This window comes from Neovison vison, chromosome 2, assembly GCF_020171115.1.
Source record: "Neovison vison isolate M4711 chromosome 2, ASM_NN_V1, whole genome shotgun sequence".
NCBI classification, from domain to species: Eukaryota; Metazoa; Chordata; class Mammalia; order Carnivora; family Mustelidae; genus Neogale; species Neogale vison.
In genome coordinates, this window is record NC_058092.1 from 58,367,617 (window position 1) to 58,394,614 (window position 26,998).

Consider the following 26,998-nt stretch of genomic DNA (forward strand, 5'->3'; position numbering starts at 1 on the left):
GGGATGTAGTTGGGCAGAGATGCAATCCTAGCTACACATTTCCTCCATTTGTTTCCCAACTGAAATAGTTGGGAAGTAGTCCACCCTAAAGCTTAATAGTCTGAAATGCTGGAAGCTAAAGCTAAAGCCATACCTAATCCATACTTCCTCACATATTCTCTCAACCCTACCCATTCTTGCCTTTGCAGGTCACACCCCATGCTTTGGACTTGTATGGGGAAAAGGTTCTGATGTAGCTCTAAACGATTAGCACCTTTGATGTATAGATATTTTTGCTGATTTGTGGTAATTTTTTCACAGATGAAGACTCTAACTAAAGGAAATGTTCTCCCTCACAGCAATTGACTTAATCACAGAACACTGATGTAGATCTGTAACCATACCAATTTTATAAACCAGTTTTTCAAAACATGTTTTGAACACTTAATAAACCTTTTTATCTCCTAAATGAAATCTTCCCAAATCCCTTTCCCCTAATCTGTATATATAAAATATATCTAAGGTATTTATTATTTCTTGGAAGTCTAGGTGTATATTGAAGGGCAAACAAAGTTAGCCAGTCTTAGCCACCTGGCTTCCAAAATACCTATCAACAAGTACAGAAGCATATCTGTAGAACTCCAGAAATAGTAGTTTAAAAGCTACTAATACTAAAACCATGACATTTTTCATCATTAATGAAAGAATTATTTCCAATTTTTCCTATTGCTTAACCGAGAGGTTTTTTAAAATATCAAAGTAACTTAAAACCTGAGATATCAATAAAAGGTAACTAAAATAACCAGCAAAAATTGTTACATAAACATAAAGCAAAAAGAGGAGGCCTGGGTGGTTCAGTTAGTTAAGCATCAGCCTTTGCCTCAGGTAATTATCCCGGGGTCCTGGTATTGAGCCCCAGGTCCTCAGGAGCCCTGCTCAACAGGGAGTCTGCCTGTTCCTCTCTCTCTGGCCCCTGCACACTCCTGCTTTCTCTCTCACACTCTCCCTCTCAACTAAATGAATAAAATCTTTTCAAAAATGAAATAAATAAATAAATAAAACATAATAATAAATAAATAAATAAATAAATAAATAATAAATAAAACATAAAACAAATAAAAATAAATAAAAATAAATAAAAATAAAACAAAAAGGACTTAAAAAATCAACTGGCTTTACATTTGTATAATCAGAAAAACATGCAGGCAATTCTAAAACAAAAATAATGAGAAAATTTTTAAATTTCTTACTGTGGGGTGCCTGGGTGGTTCAGTCAGTTAAGCTCTGCCTTTGGCTCAGGTTATGATCCCAGGGTTGTGGGATCAAGTTCCACGTCAAGGTCCCAGCTCAGTGGGGATTTTGTTTCCCCCCTCTACCCCTCTCCCCTGCTCTCTATCTTACTCTTTCTCTCAAATAAATACATAAAATCTTAAAATAAAAAAAAAATTCTTACACTGTTTTTACCACTTCCTGAGATAATACAAAAATATTTTCTAGTATTAGAAAAAAATATTAAAGGATATTAGATTTATACTCTTATATTAGCAATACTGAAATTAAATAAGCTTAATTTTTACCTGACATTAAGTTTCTGAAGATTTTCTAACTCTCTTATAGCAGAAGGAAGGGATGTCAGCTGGTTATCATGTATCTAAAATGTATTAAAAAAAAAGTCAATTATCTTAGTCTTATAATTAACCACATATAAGTTTGCCATTGTACAAAGTTTGTCAACAATAATTCTGTTATTCTAATTCAATAGCATAGTTGGAGTATTAATTTATTCTATGTACAGAAGAAGAAAAGGAATTTGAAGTTGACTAAGCTCCTGTTCAAAAATCATGAAGTGTTAAGTCATCAATTTTAGATATTACAATTAAAATCACTGAGTGGAATCTCAGTCCTACACGAGAGATGAGAGGGTTAGAAACAATTAGCACTTGATGGTATGATTCATGTCAACATATACAAAAAAAAAAAAAAAAAAAGAGGAGGGGGGGACCTCTAATATGCTCTCATATTATTTTCAAAATACAAGGAACCTTAGAGAACATCTAAGCCAATCCATGCATTTTGTAAATGAGGAAAATAAAAATCTTCTCTAGAAATTTGACCAGATCTAACACTTTCTGACATGAATTGGAAGATTTCTGATGTTCCTAAGTAAAGTACATCCAAACTCCAAAAACTGTGAAATAAACTACTCATGCTTTATTGTATGACATGGCAATGACACTAAAAAACTGCCCTTGAATAAACACACAAAAAGTTAAGTTCAATAATTTAAGTCAGTATTGAAGTTCAAAAAAAAAAAGGAGGTTCAAGTACTGCTTTAATGTCTAGAATAATGAAGAGAAAAATAATAGCAATAAAAAAAAAGAGCAACAGCAACCACTTGTTAAATATGGATTGTTTGCATGTAATAATGCATTAAATTCTAATAACAATTTTTAAAAATAAGTAGTGTCAGTCCTGGTTTATAGATGTGGAAACTGAGGTACAATGAAGTAACTTTCCCAAGGTCACACAGCTATCAAGTGACATAGTCAGAATTGCAAACCTGATGTTCTATAAGTGCACTCTTAACCATTAGGCTCTGCCTATCAATAATTTATTCTTCCTTGCATTCTACCAATTAAACACATTTTCTGCTTATCAAAGCCTAAATTTACCTTCAGAGTCTCTTTAACTAATGACCCATATTTGTATCTGATAACTTACATCAAGAACAGTGAGTGCAGGAAGGAGTCGTAGGTCATCTGTAAGTGACTGAAGTTTATTGTTGGATATGATTAGTTTGGTCAAATCTGTCTGCTCCCACCATCGCTCAGTAGTACTGAATGAAAGATTCTGATTAGCTTCCTCAGGAATATCCACATTTATTCTCCAGACACACTGAGGTACTATTTCCATCACCACCACACCAAGAAAAAAGAAAAGAAATGACATACTAAGTGACATACTTCTATAATAGCCATTCAATTTATCTATTGAAAAGCATTTTCTGAGACAGTAAAACTTTTTAACAATTCAAAAAGCAGCAATTTACATCCGAAGTTGATTTTATTAAAAAAACAGAGTATGTATTTTATATATTAAATCTTACATATTTTTTTGAAGATTTTATTTATTTGTCAGAGAGAGAGAAAGAGCACAAGAAGGGCAAGGGGCAGGCAGAGGGAGAAGGAAAAGCAGGATCTCTGCTGAGCAAGAAGCCAATGTGGGACTTGATCCCAGGACCCTGAGATCACAACCTGAGCCAAAAGCAGATGTTTAACCATCTGAGCCACCCAGGTGTCCCTTACTTTTATTTTCATTCGGCTATATTTACTATACACATACTCTTCATAGCACATTGTAGTAGATATATAAGACAATAAGGAAGAGACTTTACCATTATGCTAACACAATAAAAGCATGAAAATCAACATTTATAAGAGGATGTCATAAGTTTTACAACAGGAGTATAAAGTGTCTGAGAAAGCACTGGTAATAGTAATAGCTAATAAGTAAGAGGTAATTTTCTAACATACTCATTTAAACTTCATAATATTTCTGTGACATAGATGCTATTATTCTTCTCATTTTGTAGACAAGAAAAATGGGGCACAGAATTTACCCAGGGCTATACAGCTAGTAGGTAGCAGAAATGGGATTCAAACACCTGCATAGCTATATTGCCTTGACTCTCAGTGGACATCTGGAAGGCATAACTAATTCTGGTAGCTGCTATTTTACCCAACATACAATTTTATTTCTTACTCCATCACACAACATCTTGTGAATTCTACTGCAGCAAACACAGTTAACTTCTTAAACATAGCAAATAAGACCATATATGTTGAACAGGGAGAGTCCAAGTTCACCACTAAAAAATTTGAAACTCCAGAAGGTATTAATTTGCTATAGTGTTACACCAAAACTATTTTAAAGTCCCTCATTCCAGGGCACCTGGGGGGCTCAGTCGCCTCCTCTTCAGCTCAGGTCATGATCCCTGAGTACTGGGACTGAGCCCCACATCAGGCTCCCTGCTCAGTGGGGAACCTGCTTCTCCCTCTCCCTCTGCCTGCTCCTACCCAGACCGACTTGTGTTCTCTCTCTCACTCTCTCAAATAAATAAAATCTTAAAAAAAAAAAAAAATGGGGGGGTCCTTCATTCCTTCATAAAAGTAGGACTATACAGTAGTACGATTAGAACTTTCATCAAGGCAACAATTGATGATATCTTGCAGTCACTGATGAAGATTTCAGAATGCAACTAAATGGAAAGATGTTGTCAAAGTTTCAAGTTCAGGACACTGAAGTATAATTCAGGATTACTAATCTGATATAATGGTTTTATAGAAGCAAAGCAGAGTTTCTGAAATCCAGGAGACTTACGCTCCTTCAAAAAAATGGAGTGTCTATATTCATATTATAATGAATGAAAAGATCCCTTTCCTACCCCTTCTCTCTGGTTAGGTAGTCACTTAATACTTTTACAAATGAATCTAGCTACTATGAATATTATAGAATATAAGCCCATTCATTTTTCTGTTTGTGGATTGTGGTTTATTTTAAAAGCAAAGCAAAATAAAAAGAATTCACTCTCCCCAACTTTTTTGAGAGCAAAAGCACCATAAAATGTGCCACTGTTACTACTATTACTACTGCTACCATTATTATTATTATTATTATTATTATTATTTTGGTATAGAGGTATAGATGGTTGAGTAAGAATAAGAAATGACAAATCAACTCAGATTAGAATGTGAATTTATTGACACCAAAAGAGTCCATATAAATGGGGATGTTCATGTATTTGACTAAATATCAGTGTTACTCTTGAGAAAAATTTTTTTATAAGTTACCAATGAGCCATCCAGGTTTAGTTACCAACAAACATTTACAGAACAAAAAAAGAGGCAAGACAAAAAAAAAAAAAAAAAGAGGCAAGACAAAACAATACAAAACACACACAAAAAGGCAGAAGAAACTATATGATATGTACAACTCTACTCCTAAGAAAATATATAGAGCATTTGCGCATCTATTTTTCTCTGATACCTATATAGAGGTACATTAAGATGATTATAATTAATAAGCAATGTAATAACAAATTTTGGTGGGGATGAAGGCAAGGAACACAAGAAATTTACAGACAACATAATGAAAATATCTGTTGCCTGTCAACTACACTAAATGAATGTTTCAATATCATTATTTCAGATTTTTCTGTTAGCAAAATTTGTCCTTGTGGGAACTATCAAGGTTGATACTACAGTGCTACTGAACATATATCAATTTGCTTTTCCAGAAATACTGACATACTGCTCTTTCTTTGCCCCATTACTGTTTGTGAGGTATCCAATTTCTTCAAGAGCTTAGAGCATTAAGATTTATGTCACTTTTCTTCTCCTACCCAAAAACAGAAAGAACCACTAAACGTTACAAAAAGTCCTAATTATAGAGGAATTCTTTAGAGTTATCCTGAAATAACTTACCAATGCATAAAACAGATACTATCAGGTAAAGATAAATGTCAGTAGGCATATAAATGTGACAAAAATTATGATATAGTCAGGTAATTTATTTATCTATTTGGCTCCACATCCGGCATGGAGGCCGACATAGGGCTTGAACTTACAATCCTGAGATCAAGACCGGAGATCAAGATTTGGACACTTAACCAACTGAGCCACCCAAGTGTCCTTCATTTACTTTATGTAATATTTAAAATATTATATAAAAAGTCAAATATATACATAAATTTAAAGAACAGTATAATGAAGTATACTCCATTATCCACCACCCACCTATAACAATTATCAACTCAAGTCCAGTCTTGCTTCATAAATAACCTCATTTTATAATGATATAAGCTACAATCACAAACTAGAAAAAGAAGAAATTAAACACAAAATAAACAAAAGCAAAGAAATAAAGAGGGGAAATCCATGAAACAGAATAGATAAAAAGCAATTAAACCAATACCTGGTTCTTTGAAAATTGAAATATCACCTTAGATCCTACAGATGTTAAAAGGAAGAGACTATTATAAACAACTTCACATCTATAAACTCAATAGCTTAAATAAAATGAACAAATTCCCTGAAATGGGAAAAAAAAGCCACAACAACAATATGAAATCTGAGTAGCCTTGCATCTATTAAAGAAATTGAATTTGCTATTTTAAATATTCCCATTTAACCATAAGTGACTCTTAATCTCACAAAACAAACTGAGGGTTGCTGGGGGGAGGGGAGTTGGGAGAAGGGGGGTGGGGTTATGGACATTGGGGAGGGTATGTGCTTTGGTGAGTGCTGTGAAGTGTTTAAACCCGGCGATTCACAGACCTGTACCCCTGGGGATAAAAATATATGTTTATAAAAAATAAAAAATTAAAAAAAAATAAATATTCCCATTTAAATATTTAAAACATACTTAAACAAAGAAAACTGCAGAACCAGATGACTTCACCGGTGAATTCTAACAGACATTTGGAGTAGAAATGATACTAATTCTACATAGACTCTTTCAGAAAATGGAGGAAAGAACAATCTCTATCTCGTTTTATAAAGCCAGCATTACCACGATACCAAAACCAAAGACATTAAAAGAAAAAGAAAAAAGAAAAAGAAAAAAGCTACAAGCCAAACTCCCTAATGATTACAGACCCAAAATTCCTTAACAAATTACCTACATATAAAAAATACATCACATCACAACCAAGTGGTAATTACATCAAGAATGCAGGAGTGTTTTAACATCTAAAGATCAATGAGATCTATCATATTAACAGAAAAAAGAAACAATGATTCTCAAGAAATGCAAAAAAAAAAAAAAACTGACAAGATAAAAACTCTCAAAAAACTAAGTATTGAAGGGAATTCTTTTGGCCTAATAGCAGGTTTCTATGAAAAGCATACAACTAACATCATAGATAATGGTAAAAACTAGGTGCTTTCTCTCAGTGTCTTCTTAAGACAAGGATGCCCATTATCACAACTTCAGAATTCTACTCTGGGTCCTGACCAATGCAATAAGGAAAGTAAATAAATGGCATTCAGATTGGAAAGGAAAAAGTAAAACCATCTCTATTAGTAGAACATGATCACCTATGTAGAAAATCCTAAGGAACCTATAAGAAAATTACTTGGAATGGATTTAGAGATTCCACAGAATTCAAGGTTAATATACAAAAATCAACTGTGCTTCTAGGTATTAGCAATCAATAAATGAAAAACTCTTTTAGATGCTTAAAGATTCTTAAGACACAGCATCTAAAACCATGAAATACTCAGGGCTAAGCTTGACAAATCAATACAAAACCTGTGGCATGAAAATAAAAAATACTGCTGTGAAAATTTAGAGAAGGTGTAGATGAGCAGACAAATATACCAAATTATAAACTAATTTAAGTTGTCACTTCTCCCCAAGGTGACTTACAGATTCAGCACAGTCATAATCAAAATCTCAGATGGCGTTGCTACAGAAATTAACAAGCTGATTCTAAAATGTATTATCAAAATGCAAAAGAACTAAAATAAATTAATTTTTGAAACAGTAGAGAAAAGTTGCAGAACTTAACGATAATTGATTTAAAGTCTTAACTATAAAACTTGTCAAGACAGTGTATTAGTATTAAGGATATATAAATCAATAGAAAAAATGAGTTCAGGAAAATTCCATGCAATAATATATTGTCAACCAATTTTCAACAGAAATGCCAACTTAATAAGAAAAAGTCTTCTTCAACAAATGGCACTGGAACTTTAAATTCATATAGATAAAAAAAAAAACTTCAACCTTTACCTTATGACACACTCCAACCTTAACTTAAAATAGATGATAGTCTTAAACATGAAAGACAAAACTATAAAAATTCTAAGAGAAAGCAGAGGAGAAAATCTTTGCAGTTCCTGGATGGATAAAATTTCTTAGTACTGAAAAAGTACAAATCCCAAAAGAAAAAATAATAAGTTGGACTTCCTCAAAATTGAAAACTTCTGTTTTTCTAAAGAAATCATTAATCCTCAGACCACAAAAATATATTAGATATCGATAGAGATAGATATCTGAATACTTTTATTCCAAAACATAAAAGGTCTTACAACTTAAATACAAATAGCCCAACTTAAAAAGAGACAAAAAATCTGAGCACTGGGTAGAAGATATACAAATGGCCAATGAATAGTTGAAAAGGATGCTCAACATCATGAGTCATTAAGGAAATGTAAATAAAACTATAAGGAGGTAGGCACTACAACACAAGTACAAGAATGGCTAATATCAAAAAGACTGACAATACGAACTGTTGGTAATAATCTAGAGCAACTGAATCTCTTATTTACTAGGAGCAAAAAGCTTGGTAAATTCTTATAAAGTTAAATATACACTTACTACTATATGTCAAGCAATTCTATTCTCAGGTTTGTAACTTACCAACTTACCAGGAATGATAACATACGTCTACACAAAGACTGTACTTGAAAACTCATGGTAGTTTTACTCATAACAGCCAAAAACTAGAAGCAAATCAAATGCTGATCAACAGGTGAATGGATAAAAAATTGAGGTATATATATATATGTACGTACATATACATATATATACACAAACACATACATACATACATACAATGGACATTACTCAACAATAAAAAAATATACTGATACAAACAACATGGAGGAACCTCAGAAAACATACTAAGCAAGAGAAGCCTAAAACGGAACAAAAATTGCAAATGTATAATTCCATTTAAATGAAATTCTAGAAGCAGCTAATCTGTATTGACAAAAGCAGATCACTGATTGTATAGAATTAGCAGTGAGGGCTGACTGACAAAAAAGGGGCTTAAGGGAACTTTTTGAGTGTTGGAAATATTCTATACTTTTTATTGTGGTAGTGATTACACAATTTCATGTATGTGTAAATGTGTGTGTGTGTGTGTGTGTGTGTGTACACATATATATACATCAAAACTCACTAAATGGTACACTTAAAATGGATGCACACATTGTAAATCATATCACAATAAGGTTAACTCAAAATAAGATAAACGTGATATAATGTATCAAGGCAATCTTATGTGTGCATATATTCATTCACATAGGTGTATGTATATATACTTATATATCAAGGTATATATATGCATAAATACACATACATATATACATCTACATACACAGATAAATATATTTCTCACAAGATGCTAATTGTCTCCAACAGTACTACTCGATACAACTTTCTGCAATGATGGAAATATCCTATATGCTGCACTATTCAATATGGTAGCCACTAGCTGCATACAGCTATTGAACACTTAAAATGTGGCTAAGGTGACTGAAGAACATAATTTTTAATTTTATTTAATTTTGGTTAATTAACATTTAAGTAGCCATACATGACTAGAAGCTTCCACAATGAACAGAAGGCCATTAACAAAGACTGGGAAAAGATTTCTTTGCATATTTTTGGGGGCATATTACTCACTGATAATAGTTAATTATAGAAATAGGGACTACCGATGGATTGATGCCAGAGAACTTGTCTAATATGGGGAAGGCACTTAGAGGCGAGTACGGTTAGAAACAGAGAAGAAATTTTTTTTTAAAGTTTAAAATGGTTTTCACATGGAAGAATAAAAGAATGTGTAGCCAGTAAACTACAGAAGCAACAAATCATGAAATTGAGAAATCTTTTTAGACAGTTTTGAAGAATTTCATGTATATAATGATCACCCATAGTATATGCTATTTCCTTAAAGTGGAAAACCATAATTATTCCTGTTAAGGTCTATATACTCATATACGTAGATTCCATCTTCTAAAAGCTTGTAAATATGTTCAACTATGACACACATGATGACATCCTGGATGTATCACTGACCAAAGAGAGAACTAAGCTTTGGTTTAAACTGTGCAACTAATCAAACTGGCCAGTAATCCAACATCTCTGGTTACCATTTTCCTTTTTGATTAAATGAGAGAGCCCCACAGTAACTTAAATGCTAGGATATAGCAATAGCAATACAAAAATTCTTTTGCTAGGTGCAGAATAATATTTTAATATCAGCTTATCCTACAAATGCCATTCACTAAACCCTCTACCCAATTATGAGGATTTTACAAGAATCAACCAGTTAGGACTAGCACTTTGCAAGAGATCAGGGAAAGCTCACTGATAAACATTCCAAATTTCTCACAGTAGTTTATTCGTGGCAACCAATGGCCCATTTACATTAAAGAAAGAATCCCCTACTGACTATTCACAATACTGCAGTGTCATTTTCAGACTATCTTTAAAGTTCAATAAGAAACAAATACAGTCATACACATATCCACACATAACACCGGAGTAAAATCGAATAGTTATATAGAAAGCATTAACTCAGTTTCAGCTTGAGTATCTTTATGTTTTAGAACACCTGAGTCATTGTTATATTAGAATGTATGAAGAGAACTGTTCTCTCTTGAAGTCCAGCAGGATACTGTTAAAAAAAAAAAAAAAAAAAAAAAAAAAACCAACAATACGAAACAATGTTTAACATATAAAAAAGGAAACATTTTTTTACTAATCACTTTAAGAGAAAAACAAGTTTAAATTTGTATTTTAATTTGAGGGTATATTCAGTTTTAAAGTGAAGATAAAACTCATTGAAACTGTAATTCCATTCTTCTCAATCTGTTTTTTTTCTGTGACAGTATCCATGACAGATGGCATTCACTCAACTAACATCCTTTCCTACCTAAGAAAACATACTAAAATGCAACTAGGTGAACATATTAATATAAACATAAGTTTAAGTTCTGCACTAACTTATTAAACAAATTTTGGCACTGATAGTAACTTGAGATATACTTCTCAAGAGACTGAAACAATGAAGTTCAGAACTATTTTAACAGACAAAGAAATAGGAATGGTATTTTCAATTAACCACCTAGTTCCTTGTTTCATAATCCAAACAAGCAGATTTCCCTGGATTTCAGTATACTAAAAACCAAATGTTTACCTCAAGATTCTGTCATTGTATACAGATTAAAACACTTTCCTCTTGTTTTCATTTCTAAGAATGTTCCAGAATAGCTTATTTGGATAATCCACTCAATAGTTTCTTTCTGAAATTATTTTTTTAAATTTTATTTATTCATTTGACAGAGATCACAAGAAACAGAGAAGCAAGCAGAGAGAGAGGAGGAAGCAGGCTCCCCGCTAAGCAGACAGCCCAATGCAGGGCTCGATCCCAGGACCCCGGGGTCGTGACCTGAGCTGAAGGCAGAGGCTTTAATCCACTGAGCCACCCATGCGCCCCTTTTTCTGAAATTATTATTAAAATCTGATACTTTGGTTAATTATTATTAGCTGCTCATACAATTAAATTCAATTAAGACAACTAGTAGTCAAAATAGCATTAAGCTAAATAGTAAAGCAGAACACAGTTAATACAGATTTAAGGACGGTTATTTAAAACTTGGGAAATATACGGTCATGTTACACTTTTTACTGTGTCATAAAAAACTTTACACACTTTTTTGAAAAAGGCAAACTCTCAGTACCTTAAAACAGATGGCATGACATCCTGAGGCCTAGAAGCCCTAGACCTATTAATTCCACAAACGGAAACTAACCAAACTGCTCTCTGCAAAATAAGGATAAGCTTATACCCATATTTCCCTTTCAAATAATATGGTTTCCAAACAAATTTAATTGGTTTAGAAAAGTATCCTCTTACCAATATTCTTGTCAGTTCAATCATGTGGTTTCCTTTAAAATTTACAGCATTCTTTTGTTACAAACTCTGGCACCTTTTACTTTCATTGAATTTTTGATGTATCACCCAAAAACATTTTCTACACTATCCTATCCTACCAATGTCATGTAATCACAAGGCAACAATCAATACCACCTTTTCAACTCCATCTTTATTTTACCTGGTCCATCAAAAAAGCTACAGTATCTATACTAAACCAAGCAATGACATATTTCTGTATACTTGCTCAGGAAAGGAGCTTTCCTTCAAAAATTTCCAGAATGTTTCTAATATTCTTCTTTGAAGTTGGTTATTAACAGTTATTTTGTTTCAGCACACCTTTATCAGGAAGTTACAGAACTGACACTTAAGAATGATAACTTAAAAAAACTGCCAACAATATTTGAACACTTTAGTAAATTATAGTAATCATAAGACCAAATATTAAAGTCATTAAGAATAATCAGATTATTCAAGTGACACCAAAAAATGTTCCAACAGGAGTCCAGCAGAACTCAATACAATTCTAAGTTTGTTTGGGAAAAAAAAAAAAAAAAGGCAAATTATATTCACCCAAAAAACTTTAGAAGAAAAACCTTCAAAATATCAACAGTGACTAACCCTGAATGACTATTTTCCCTTTTTATGCTTCCTATAGATTATACTTTTCCTATAATAGACACAATGCTTTTATAAAGAAGAAAATTATAAATGGGTATTTTCATAAAAGAACTATGGCCTATCAAAAGAAAGGGTACTAAAAGCTGTCAAAAGTATTCATTTCTATTACAGGTAAAAATTACTGTGTACAGTTAACACCCTATTAGGGTAATAAAATGTCTCACTACTCTTAGAGCTTCCACTAAGAAGAATGAATTCAAGAAGGCCACCATCTAAGAGAAAGAATAAACAGAATTTTAACTGCTTTGGGTTACATACATCAAAATTAAAACCCAGGTTCTAATAAAATAACGGACATGAGCAATTTTAAATTGCTGCATAAATATGGCAGGAAGAAAGACCTGGAGTACAACACAAAAATTTGTTTAACGTGCAATTCTTGATAAATAGATCTGAATAAAACATATTAAAATGCCTATGTGACTATAAATTGTTTGAAGTGTTAATTTGCTTCTTCACAATATCTGGAAGAAACATAGATAGAAGGTATATAACAAATGCAATTTAAATAAGTATCTGTAACGCCCCACAGCATTCAAACACTTCCATATTTATTATCTCATATCTTTCATATAAAATATCTCATGATCTCTCATATATATTGTAAGCAATCAGAAAGAAGCCATGTTTGATCACTGCTTTTGTACATAATTCATAATTATATGGTAATAACATTTGGAGATAATAAAAATAACAAGAAGACTTTTTAATTTTTATTTATTTATTTGGAGCTACAGAGAGAGAGAGTGTGTGTTTGAGTTACAAGCAGGGGGTCAGGGGGAAGAGGGAGAAAGAGAATCTTAAGCAAGCTCCACACCCATTGTGGAGCCCAATGTGGGGTTTATCTCAGGACCCTGAGATCATGACCTGAGCAGAAATTAAGAGTCAGATGCTTAACCAACTGAACCACCCAGGCACCCTAGGAAGACTTTTTTAAAAATGAGTATATTTTTAGAAGTATAACAATGTGTAGACCAGTAAAAGGGACAAGTTAGTAAAAGTTTATCAGAAAATAGTGATCATTTTTCTACAATTACTTTATGTCAAAAAACATAACCACTTACATAGCTTTCTTCTATATGTCATATAACACGGACTTTTAAAAATCCTAAATAACGGGCCACTGGCCTTCTATGCATCACTTAGTCATTGAACCCTAAATTACTGAACAGAGATATGCAGCATAAAAGGATGAAGGACAACCATGCTAAAAAGTAAGAAAACAAACAACCCAATTTAAAAATGGACAAAAGATCTGAACGGGCACCACACCAAATAAAATAAACAGATGGCAAACAAGCTTATGAAAAGATGTTCCACATCATATGTCATTAGGGAATAGGAAACTAAAACAACATTAAGGTAAGACTACATACTTATTGGAATGGCTAAACTCTAAAAACTTGATAACACCAAATATCGGCAAGGATGTGGAACAACAGGAACTTTCATTCATTGCTATTGAGAGTGCAAAATGGTACACTCACTCTGGAAGACACTCTGGCAACTTCCTATAAAGCTAAGTGTAGCCTTACCATGTGATCTAGCAATGGCACTCCTAATTAGTTGAAAATTGAAAATTACACCCACACAAAAACCTGAGCACCAAGAGCAGCTTTATTCACAAGTGCCAATAACTAGAAAAAACAAACATGTCCTTCAAAAAGTAAATGGATAAAATGGTACATCCAAACCATAGAATATTCAGTGATAAAAAAAGAAATGAGAAGAAAAGAAGAAAAGACACGGAGGAAGCTTAAATGAATACTTAGCGAAAAAAGCCAGTCAAAAAAGTTACATATTGTGTGATTCCAATTATATGGTATTTGGGGAAAGACGAAACTATAGGAGCAAAAAGATTGGTGGCTACCAGTCTTGCCACAATGAATAGGTAGAGTTCAGAGGATTTTTAGGGCAGTAAAATTGTTCTATAGAACACCATAATGGTGGATACAGGACATTATGCATTTCTCAAAACTCACAGAATTGTACAATACAAAGAGTGAACAGTAATGTGAACTATGGATTTTAATTAATACTAATGTATCAGTATTAGCTCATCAACTGTAACAACTACACTACATTAATGTAAGGTGTTAATAAAGGAGAAACCATAAGCTGGAGTAAGGGTGTATACGGGAACCCTGTACTATCTGTTCAATTTTCTGGAAACCTAAAACTATTCTAAAAAGACTGTTGTTCTACAATCCAAACATTGTTTTAAATGGTTAGTTGTTCGGGGAAAAGAATTTTTCATTACTGTTATTGTTGTTAAAGTATAGGATTCTGAGAAAAGATAGGAGGGCCTTGTAAATACTGAAGGGCAAGATTTCAAAAGGTTTTTGTATGTTGCACTAAGAATTTTATACTGAATCTTGTGATATATGGGGAGTCATTAAATGTGAGTGACATAATAAGATCCAGGTTTTAGAAAGATAACTCTTGGTAATGACACTGATTTAGAGTTAAAGAAATCCAGGAAAGTATTTAGGAAGCTATTACAATGTTTACAGTGATAGCAATAAAAATGATAACAATTTTTACCGTGCACTTTTTATGTACTAAGTACTTTGTGTACTTGCTAATTAAACTTAATAGGCCCTATTATCACTACCACATTATAAATGAGAAAATAAAGTACAGTGAGATTAAGCATCTCAAAGTTACATAAGCAAAGATATGCAGATAAGGAGCATGGCTCCATAAGGGGCTATACATGGTTCAGAATTACAGTGGTTTGGGTGTCAAAGGTTGAATGACAAGGGCTGTTGAAGGGCTACAGCTAGATAAACATCTTCTACATTATGGTAACAAGGACTTCTTTTTGATTTATAAGCTACAAATACCATGTGCCTCTCCCATTTATAGTTTTCTCCTCTATGAAATACTATACATCCACTCATTCAACATAATTTTTTGAGTACCTAATATGTGTTGGTATTGTGGTAGGCTCTGTTTATACAATGATAACCTAAATAGCCCTGGTCATGTCAACATGGAGTGAAGAGTCAAAATTCATTTGTTCCTTTAAACTTTTAATAGACAAAATCATCTGGGTCCAATAAAAAGTACATTCTAGTACAGCACTTAGTATTTGGAAAGATTCATTCACTCACTTATTCCTTCCACAAACATTGAATAAGAATCTATTATGAACCAAGAACTGTTTTGGTTGTTAGTGATACAACAATGAGTAACAGAAAGCTCCTTGATTTCATGAAACCAACATTCTAGTGGGAGAGTACATAAGACAATAAACAAATATATAATATAAATTCTGATAGTGAAACGTTATTTAAAAATTAAACAGGTAAAAACAAAAACCAACCAACCATAGTGTTAGCAATGATATTTATTGATTAGGGCAAGTTAGGAAGTGTGACCTTTGAGCAGAGTCCTATAGGAAGCAAAAAGCTCTAGTCAGGTAGCAAGGAAAATGTTCCAGGCTCTGGGAAAAACAAATGTGTATGTAAAGCTGTAGCTTTAAGATATTTATGTTTCCATTGATTAAAAGCTTTTCCAAATAGAGCAGAGATTTAATGTCATATACCCTTTGATTTGTTCTGAAAGTATTTGCTTGATCCACTCTATACACGACACAATAAAAAAGCAATCATTAAAAGGAAAATGGAAGGTTTCAATCCCAGATAGCCTAAAACCTGAATTTATTTTTTAAAAGATTTTATTTATTTATTTGACACACAGAGATCACAAGTAGGCAAAGAGGCGGACAGAGAGAGAGTGGGGGACGCAGGCTCCCCGATGCGGGGCTCAATCCCAGGACCCTGAGATCATGACCTGAGCCAAAGGCAGAGGCTTTAACCCACTGAGCCACCCAGCCGCCCCTCAAACCTGAATTTAAGTAGAGAAAAACATTACAGGAAGAATGCTATATTCTCTCTTCCCACTTCCCACTCCCTCCCTTACACAAGAGACAATCACAAGTGCATTTGGCTACTATTCATTCATGGTACACAGGTGCTTTTTGATCTTTACTAGGTTTCTGAGGATGGTCCCAAATTGATTTGTATGGCATCTATCTATATCCTCAATCTAGGAAATATGCTCATTATTCCTTGAGAAAAAGTAGGAACTGAACGGGCCTGACCTGACCAGTGGGAATATGATGGGTGCCTCAATTAGACCCCGAGGGTCCTGGCTAGGAGACTGTGGCAAAGATTCAGAAGCAGGCCAAGGAAAGGGAGCCTGCCAGGGGCAAGTGCTTTCTAATAGCGCAATCTGGTCGTACCTCTGGATCTTACCTTCACTGAGATTCCGACCCGACAGGTTTAACTGGCCGCTCTTCCTCGCTGCCTTTAACAGCCCCTGCGGTACTGAAGCATCGACCTCTCTCCTCTCAGCTCTAAAACCCGCTCGGGTATTCCTCTCCGCCACTCCCTTCAGGCGCGACATGTTCAAACCTTTGAGTCCAGAAGCAGAGCGCCGCACGTGACGTTTAAAGGTGGCGCCGGCGTGCTACCCCGCCCCTGCCGTGAGCGCGCGCAGTGCGCTGTGCTCGTGGCCTTGAGCGGGGCCTTCGCTCTTGGCGGCGCGGCCCCGATGTCGTCACCGCCAGTGCCTGGGGTGGAGGGTAGAGGAGCCCTTCCCGTTGCCAGGGCCGGCCTTGTGTCTTACAATTACTTCGCTCAAGTAAGTGCGTTTAACGGGCTGAAGAGGGGCTCTGAGGGTTTATTGTTTGTACTGTTATTGCAACTCCAACCTTCTCTTCTGCGCTCCCGCCTTGACGAGGGTGTCAGGGAAGGGTAACCTTCTCTCTCGCTTGGCCTGAACGTGGGCCTTGACTAAAACTTGAGACCTGGGCGCGGTCTGAATCCTCTCCGGACCCTACTGTGTGTTTGTCGCTTCTGGAGGTGGCGCCGGGACTTTCGTCCGGTGTAACAAATAAAACAGATTTCGGTTCTTCGCGCGTACACCCGGACTCCTAGAATTAGTTCGCCTTGCCTGCTGTTGTATTTAGTTTGTAGCCCAGCATAGGAGGGAGTGTGAAATGGAAGGGCTGGCATCAGAGGAGAAAAAAGAAAGCTTAATGATGAAGGTTCTCTCCACTATAGTGACAGTTTACAGAGACAGGTGGAAATGCAAACTTTAGTGTAGCGAAAACAGCTTGGACTTTGAAGCCCAAATGTGAGTTCGAATTCCAGCTGCTTCTGTATCTGACCAGCCACGTGACTAACTTTAGGAGTTTATTCGGCCGTTTTTAAAGCTTACTTCTTTTTCGTGAATTTAGGGGTAATTCCTATCTCATTTGTTTGTTTTGTTTTGTTTTAATAAGTGAAGATAGAGCTTTAAATATTGAGTGCTTCGTGAAGGAGAGGGGCTCCAGGATAGAAAATGAAAATTTTGTTCAGTATGTCGGTTTTCCTGGATAGTTAGTTTCTGTCTGAAATGTACACCTGTATTGATTCATTCAACAAATAATTAGGAACTCATCATCTTCAGTACTGTGTTGAAGTGATTCTGTTTCAGAAGGCATATACCGGGAAATATGCTCCTAATCTTCGATTAACTTGGGGATCAGTAGGATAGGATGATGGCCCACTGACAAACTCAGCACAGAGTTTTGCCTGAGTCCAGGTTCTTGCTACCTGTAAAATTCGGTTTTTAACCCCCTCTCCTTTTTATTTCTTGGTTCTTTAGAGTTCTTTACACTAAAAATGAATAGCAGAAAAGTACCAGTAGTTATACTACCAAGCAAGAAGAGTGGGTTTTAATGCAAGATCCCTAGTTTTTGCAAGGCCACTAATAGGCCTCCTTCCCACCCCAAGTTTATCTTGACAGTAATGATTATTGTCACCTTCCTGAGCTGTAAGTGACAGCCATAAATGAAAGCTCAGTGCTGATAATACCTCCTTAGCTATCTCTTATTCAGCCCAATAACCAATTTTGCAGGTGAAAAAATTGAGGCTGAAAGGGATTAAGGAACTTGCTGAATGAAGGTCACAATTTTCTGTAAGTGATTTAGGCAAGAATATGAACCTAGGTCTCCAAAGTCTTGTTAATCATGATTTACCTAGTGGCCGTTACTTCATCATTTTCAGTGCCTTATTCCTAGAACCACTTTAAGGGACACTTCAGCTATGCTTTAAAAGAGGGGCTTTTTTGTTTTTTTTTTTAGAGAAAAAACTTTTCCTCTTTTGTAGGATGCAACAGCCTACCTTTGGAGGAGGAACTGCTCAAGTATAAAAGTTTACAGTAGCCACCTCTCCCCCATCATTGATTCTTTTTTTAGTTCAATATTTTTAAAAATAACGTGCAAGGTATAATATTTTCATTTATTGTGCTTCTACTTGAACTAAATATTTTGTATTGACATGTAGTTTTAGTAAACATTGCTGTATTTTGTATAAGAGAAGCATAATTCTGTTTAATGGCAAAAGAATTCTGAAAATCCAAGTGACTGTATACTTGTGGTAAACTTCAATATATACACACTGACATATATAAAAAATTTTTCTAGTATATATCCATAGTACATTGTATATACCTATGTAGCAAATACAGATTGAGCAACTTGAATTGAGCTTCTTTAATGAGAGAGTATAGTTATATATACTTATATTTGTGGGACTTAACACTTTGTATCAATTTTATTACTTTAGGAAGAATGCATTGCAAACAAAAAACCCAACCCTTTTTTAAGTTGAGCATAGCAAAAATACTTGCTTTTAAAAAAAAATGGATTTTTGAGGGGCGCCTGGGTGGCTCAATGGGTTGAGTCTCTGCCTTCGGCTCAGGTCATGATCTCAGGGTCCTGGGATCGAGCCCCACATGGGGCTCTCTGCTCAGCAGGGAGCCTGCTTCCCCCCAACTCCGTGCCTGCCTCTCTACCTACTTGTGATCTCTGTCTGTCAAATAAATAAATAAAATCTTTAAAAAAATGGATTTTTGAAATAGCATGAAGTGGATGACTCCTGTGCAGTGACTGGAGTCTACTGTGTAACTACCTTTTGTAACAGAATTTGCCTAGCTACAATTTATTATATTCATTTTGTTAAAGTAATGAAAGGTTTCCCTGGTCTATCTTCTTTGCCAAATAAAAAAAAAAAAAAAAATTGAAAAAAGGAAAAAATATATGAGCCTAAGAATTACATCAGCCAAAAAATGCTGTTCTGTTTCATAACGGAAACTATTGTCAAAGTAAGATAGAGTGGCTTACCTCTACCATTACAATTTAATAAGACATTTTCAAACATGTCCATATTACTCTTCAGAACATTGCTATGTGGGGTATCTGGGTGGCTCAGTGGGTTAAGCCTCTGCCTTCAGCTCAGGTCATGATCCCAGGGTCCTGGGATCAAGCCCCGCATCTGGCTCTCTGCTCAGCAAGGAGCCTGCTTCCCTTCCTCTCTGTCTGCCTGCCTCTCTGCCTACTTGTGATCTCTCTCTTTATCAAAAAAAAAAAAAAAAAAAAATTAATAAAATCTTTAAAAAAAAAAAAAAGGAACCTTGCTACATGTTAGATTTTTTTCAAAACTGAAAAGTACAGTTAGGATAGATTTATATAGGCAAATCGAGAAACTGTAGTAAAGAAGACTGGCATTAACGTGTGCAAAATTTTTAAGCACATTTATTTTAAAAATGTTATCAACTAATAGCAAAGTGAATTTGCTTTGCAGACATTTCTAGAAGTTTCGTTTTGTGTAACTTAAATGTAGATGTAGCCTATTTTTGAATTAGTATTATGTTTATCTTTCATAATGTTGCCTAATCAGTAGGAACTGCTATTTTATGGTTATTATTTATTGAGAGAACATTCATTTTTTAACATTGTCATTATTGATTAGCATTGTTGAACCTAACCTTGCTTATTAATGTTTTTTGAGTTGAATTTTTTACATTGTCATATACTTACTATTCAGAGTTTTCTCTGTTTGTCCTTATATCAGTAAGTTTTTTTAAGTGATTAAAATCGAGAACAAAATTATGTCGGACGGGGCTATCCATGTTTTAAGTATTCAACTTTTCAGGTATTTGTTACATGTCTTTTAGTTTCCTTTAAAAATTTCATTTGCAGTTTCACATGTTTTCCATTCATGCTCTAACTACCAACTTTTAAAAGTAGTCAGTAGGAAACATTCTATACTATTTCGTTGAAGGCAGTACATACTTTACATTTCATTCATAGTTTCAAATGTAGCTTAGAATTTTGTTGTTAGTATGTGATACTTTTTCTGATGGAGTACATTTTATTTTAGAATAATTATTTGTATTTTTTTTACATGTTCCCTGTGCTTCTCTTTTTTACTTTTTTTTTTTTTTTTTTTTTTTTTTTAAGATTTATTTATTAGAGAGAAAGCACAGTTGGGAGAGGCGGGAAGAGGGAGAGAGAATCTCAGGCAGAGTCTGCGCTGAGTGGGGAACCCAACTTGCACTGGATCTCTCATGATCCTGAGATCTTGACCTGAGCTGAAACCAAGAGTTTTAAGCTTAACTGGTTGTGCCCCTTTTTTTTTTACTTTTGTCATAAAGCAGTGAGCTTTCTCTAGATAGTATAATATTTATTTCAAATGTTGGGTCTTATATTTCTCTGTGCTTTTAAGACACAAGAATTTCAGTCCACCAGCTTTGGGAAAATAATCATTTTCATTTTCCTCTTTTGAAAAGGCTTCTATGAGGCACCTGGGTGGCCAGTCAGTTGAGCATCTGACTCTTGGTTTTGGCTCAGATCGTGATCTCAGGGTTGTGAGATCAAGCCCTGCATATGACTCCATGCAGAATCTGATTAAGACTCTTTCTGGGGCATTGGGGTGGCTCAGTCGTTAAGCATCTGCCTTTGGCACAGGTCATGATCTCAGGGTCCTGGGACTGAGCCCCTCATCCAGCTCTCTGCTCAGCAAGAAGCCTGCTTCTCCCTCTCCCCGGCTTCTGTTTCCTCTCCGTCTCTCTGTCAAATAAATAAATAAAATCTTAAAAAAAAAAGATTGCCTGGATGGCTCAGTCAGTTAAATGTCTATGTTGGGCTTAGGTCATGATCACGGGGTCCTGGGATGAAGCCCCACATCAGGCTCCAGACTCAGTGGGGAGACTACTTCTCCCTCTCCCTCTACTCCTTTCCCTAGCGCTCTCTCTCTCTCTCAAATAAATAAAATCTTTTAAAAAAAGAGAAAAAAGACGTCTCTTTCCCTCCCCACCCCGTAAAATAAATAGGTAAGTATTTTTAAAAATAAAAATAGAATAAAATAAGAAGTCTTCTACACATAGTGTTTATCCTCTGGAGAACAGTGGAGGGACTAGTTTAAAAACATATTTTTAAAATCATAATTATTACTAGTTTTATTTTTTGGTTTATTTTCTTTCCATTGAAGGGAAAAAAAGCTGAAATGGGTGGTTATAGAGCCATCTTTTTATGTCTTTAAATAAATGTTTATTGTCTTTTCTAAAATCATCTGAGAATGTTTCCCACTATTCCCAGTGATCCCCACTCCTAACCTTTGAAAGGCATTTTCTTGCTCATTTTTCCAAGAGCAAAGTTTCTCTGACTGAAAATACTAATTTTATAGGGTTTTGGAATTTGCCTGCTTTACAGTAGTAAAGTAATATGAGAGAAAATTATGGCACCAAATCCTACAATGTACTTCATATCATTGTCTTTGTGTTAATACATACAAAACAACTAACAAATAAATCTGTTTAAAAATTGATTTTAATTAAAATTCACTGTTTTAAAATTTGACTTTATATCACTCCCTGCTGATAATTTTGTTCTGTTGGATTTGGCTTACAACTTCATTTCCTCAATACTTCAAAAAGAGAAAGATCATATGATTATACATTGCAAATATTGTTCTGTACCAACAAAGCCCCCGAACTGTTTCATTTTTTTAAAGATTTTATTTATTTATTTGACAAAGTGAGACACAGCGAGAGAGAAGACACAAGCAGGGGAGTGAGAGAGGGAGAAGCAAACAACCAGCTTAGCAGGGAGCCCAGTGCAGGCTCATCCCAGGACCTTAGGATCATGTTCTTGCTGAGCCAAAGGCCGCACTTCACCAACTGAGCCACCCAAGTGCCCCTCCCCAACTGTTTTAATAAGATAATATGAGGATTACTGAGACTTTATTCTTGGTGTCAGCTTGGGTTGATAAGAGGAGAATATAAGAATAATTTGATAGTTGATGATCACAATCAATATATTTTTACTTAAAAATTTGATACTCAAATTTGAAAGCAGACTATACTTAAAATTGCAATCAAGTTAAATCTAGTTTAACTTTCAGAATAACTTCAAGACTGTCCAGAGGTTTTTTTCCACATCAGTTTTCTTCCCCATCACTTAAAATATCACGGTTGCATATACTTAACATGAAAGGTACCATCATTGGGATGGTGAAATACTAGTGAACATTTAAATATGTGGTCCTTACAGGGCAAATCTGTGAACCCAGTTTGTTCTTCATCTTTCTAGAGAGACGTGTTTTGCTCTGGTCGCTGAATTTATTTACTGTTAATACAGCTTTGATTATTTTCCACTTTAGAGATTCTAGCCTTTTTTGCCTTTAATTCGTTTCCTAGGAAGTTACCTTCCCACCGTCCCTTCCCTCCAAAATAATTATTTGATCAACATCTCCACATGTTTTAGACCTCAGTGTGAGCTAATTCCAGCTCATAGTTCATAGCTTCAAGTGACTGGGGTGGCGACTGGGAGAAAGCATTGTTTTCTTCAGCTTTATCATTTGTCAGAAATTAGATCATCAAGTGTACTTAGTAACATTTTCCTTTTTTTTTTTTTCCCATGCCTTGGTCATTTGATGGTCTATTGCTCTGACCCATGTCACAGTACTTTTAAGATTAATCAAGTATATATGCAATTGCTTATGACTTTTGAAAATAAGAATAATAATCTTGTTCTAAAAATGTAGAAAAGTAATTGAAACCTTCCTAGGAAGATTTTTCCACGGAACATTTGTAGCTTTTTATTGTTTTAGGGGAGGATTTTTTGTTTTGTTTTGTTTGTTTGTTTTAAAGAGAGAGTGAAATGAGGGAGAGGGGAGAGAAAGAGAGAGCGTCTTAAGCAGACTCCATCCCAGTGCAGAGCCCAGCCCAACAGGGGCTCCATCTCACTACCCTGAGATCATGACAGGAGCCAAAATCAAGAGTTGGACACCTAACCAACTGAGCCAACCAGGCAACCTGGGTAGTTACATTTTATCAAAAAAAGAATGTTTGGGAGGTGCCTGGGTGCCTCGGATGGTTAAGCACCTGCCTTTGGCTCTGGTCATGATCTCTAAGTCCTGGGATTGAGCCCCACATCAGGCTCCCTGTTCAGCAGAGAGTTCACTACTACTATTCCCTCTGCCCCTTCCCTGCTCATGCTCTCTCTCTCAAATGAATAAATAAAATATTTTTAAAAAAATGAAAAGGAGTGTTTTACCATCATCTATCTGTGCATACTATTGGTAAAGTCCTGCTTTAGGATCAAAAAAATGAATATGAAAATTTGAAATCTGTTGGTGTTATGTTTCAGTTGCAGCAGCCTCTTAAAGAAAGGGCATGTAATAATAAGCGTGTTTTGCCTGTTGACTACCACTTAACAGTTTACAAAGTATTTTCTCGTTTGACAGTAATGCTCTAAGGTAAGACATTGAAAAGATAAGGAAGTTGAACATAGACTTTCCTGTAATGGTATATACCATTTTTTGAGTGCCTATGTGCTGGACACAGCGCTAGGTACTTCATATCCATAATGCTTCTGATCTTAAAAACTCATACCTTTGTCCTCGTTTTTCACATAAGGGAATTGGGGTTCATGTGGCTAATTATAGGCAGCACCTATTATAGTGGTTGAGAACATGCACAGAGGAGTGAAACGGGGGATTTGTACTTTTTTTGCACTTACAGTTTGAATATTTAACATTTTGCATTTATTACTTTATAATTTAAAAATATGCCATAAAGCCTATATTAAAATGTGAGATCTTAAGAAACTCTTCTCACTATGAATATTAGCTCTTCTGATTCTTTTTTCACAAGAATGATGTCCAAGGCACAGTACCAGCCTTGATTAGAGGGATGGTGTAAAATGGAACCCAGTTGAGGTAACCATTCATTTTTCAAAATGAAAGACTTAATTTGTAGAGTAAGGATAATGATAGAAGTTAATATTCATCTTTTCTAAGCATTTGTATTAGTATTTTCATCCTCATAATAACCTAGTGAGGTGAACATTATTATTATCCTCATTTTTCAGATGAGAAATTCAAAGCACAAAGTAATGAGCCAGAGCTCGCAATTATTTTAATTGGTGGTAGAGCCCCTTTCATATGACTCTAGGCCTGCATTTTTAATCACTATAATACCTTTTAAGTGTTGTGAGGATTAAAAGCCATTTTAAAAGCATTCAGTTAGTGTAGATCTTCTTGTTACTGAGTTGAGTACACTTCTTTTTTACCAGTTTTATCAAACTTTAGAAATAATTTTCCTTCATGAAGAGAAAATTAATTTTATACCATAGGAAAAAAAGGTTAAAATGGCACAAATGTTGAATTCCTTCATTAGGGAAAACTATTTAATGTTAGAATGCTTGAAACTCTTTACTTAGAATAAAGATACAACTCTACTGGAGATATTTGTATATATCTATATCTAATCTATATAATATAAATATATATACAATATAAATAAATATATAGTATATATAAATATAATATAAATATATTATATAGATATAGATATAGATTTCTTTTTAAAAGATTGTGAAACAGTCCCTCAAAGGAATGGCCTTTTCTCAGTTGAGGCTCCAAAAGAATCTTAATATAACATAGAGGATAGTATTGAGTAGTCAGTATCTGGAGCTTCTTCATCCAGATACTTATTTTGACCCTTTCAATCCAAAAACCAAACAAATCTGTACAAATTTTGATTTTTCCAAGTAATGCATATGCGTTATAGCTGAGAATACTGTACCTATGTATGTAGGCAACAGTATTTTAGTGTTCCTGCTGCCACTTTTTCCTTCTATGTTAATTTTCAAGGTATTCACAGACCATGTGCTGTCATTTAAAAAATACAGATTTTCCTGCTATTCGTAGATAATATAAATCAGACAATATAAAACTAGTATTTGGAAATAAATTTAAGTAGACTTGTATTTCTGTTCTAGTGTCTGTGTCCATCTGCCCATCTATCAGTTCCCTAATGCCAACTCATCCTGTATCCTCTTCCCTTCATTTAGATAGAGGGAAAAAAGTGGAGCATGAGCTTTACAATTTAATATTAAAATAGACATTAATGTTTATAGAAGTGTCTAATTTATAGAATTAGAAATAAAATAGAAACACAGTTACTTGATTTATAGAATTAGAAATTCAAATTAGGATAGATCTGCAGATAAATTTTTTTAAAGTTGAGGATTTGTAAGCCACAGTTTATTTCCCAGTCTTTTGTATGCTTTCTATTGCCCTAGAGGAAAAAAGGTATAGCCAAATACTTTGAGAGATTACCTCAATCATATTTCCTTATAAATCTGATAAATGCATTCATGTCTTCATTCAGAAAGCCTTTGCTGAGTATACTATGTGAGTGACACATTTGTGAAGTTTTTAGCATATTGATAATAGTAAGTTTTATCAAATACTGTGTATGTTGTTGGGCATGAGGAAACACAAGGCTAATATATCAGTCTTCCCTGTCCTCAAAAAAGTGTATTTGCAAGAGAAGAATTGCTGCTTAACAACTAATTTGATTGAAGTCCCGTTGCTTTTCAGATTTGCAAAATTGTGTCAATTAGGGGAACTCATTTCTTCTATCAGTGTGCACAAAGGTGGCTAACAAAACAGGTGATTTATGCAACTGGGAACATGGTATCTAGTGGATAGAGTGATTATACATACACATATACTATATTCTATTCTACTATATAGAATACTATATTCTATACACATGTACTATATTCTATGACAGGTAACTTTTTTGCTTTGGATTAGAAATAGCACTAACCCTTGGTAAGACTGGTAATATTTATCATTCAAATATAGCTGGAGGCCTTCCTAGTCCACTTCCAAAGATAAGCTATGACCCTTCCCTTTTCATATTTCTTTCACTTCACTTTCCATATGATACTGACAGGATCTCCTTGTAAGTCTCCCTCTGAAATATAAACTGGAAAGCATTCATTCAATAAAGAATGGTCTTCCAAATTTTCTTGAAAGTTTCAAACTTACTTGTACCCTTAAGACCTTTTATAATTTACTGTTTCCTCTGTTTTGGATTGCTCTTCCCCTAGAAAGTCAAATGACTTGCTTCCTCCTTTTATTAAAGTCTCAGCTCAATTACACATTCTCTCCTGTCTTTTATCCTGGTTCATTTTCATGACAGAACATTACTCCTGTACATGTTGCATATGTTTGTTGAAAGTTTGCCATACTGAAGTTATGGGAGATCAGGGACATTGCCAGTCTTTTTCTGCTGTATTCCTAATGTCTAGGAAAATCCCAGATCTTACCAGGTGCATAACATTTGAAGGAATTTTCAGTTTTTTAACAACCTCATACGACAGTAAGGTTAAAGTACAAGTATGATACTCATCTCCAGATTCTGTATTTCTTATAGTTATGTTTAATCAGGAGCCTAAACAAATCCGAAGTGATT

At 34.6% G+C, this 26,998-nt stretch overlaps 2 protein-coding genes across 2 annotated transcripts in view; one reads left to right on the forward strand and one right to left on the reverse strand.

The window, feature by feature from the left end:
• The window catches only part of LRRC40 (leucine rich repeat containing 40), a 50,008-nt gene extending 33,173 nt beyond the window's left edge, over positions 1–16,835 (reverse strand). The window contains exons 1-3 of the mRNA XM_044238454.1: positions 16,654–16,835; positions 2,701–2,882; positions 1,557–1,630 (exon numbers count right to left, since the gene is read on the reverse strand). Coding sequence (XP_044094389.1) covers positions 1,557–1,630; positions 2,701–2,882; positions 16,654–16,804 — 407 coding nt within the window. The 5' untranslated portion in view covers positions 16,805–16,835. The remainder of the gene's footprint in view (positions 1–1,556; positions 1,631–2,700; positions 2,883–16,653) is intronic.
• A 170-nt stretch (positions 16,836–17,005) lies between these two features.
• SRSF11 (serine and arginine rich splicing factor 11) overlaps positions 17,006–26,998 on the forward strand; it is a 43,752-nt gene continuing 33,759 nt past the window's right edge. Inside the window, exon 1 of the mRNA XM_044238456.1 lies at positions 17,006–17,041. The gene's annotated coding sequence lies outside the window, so the exon portion shown is untranslated. The remainder of the gene's footprint in view (positions 17,042–26,998) is intronic.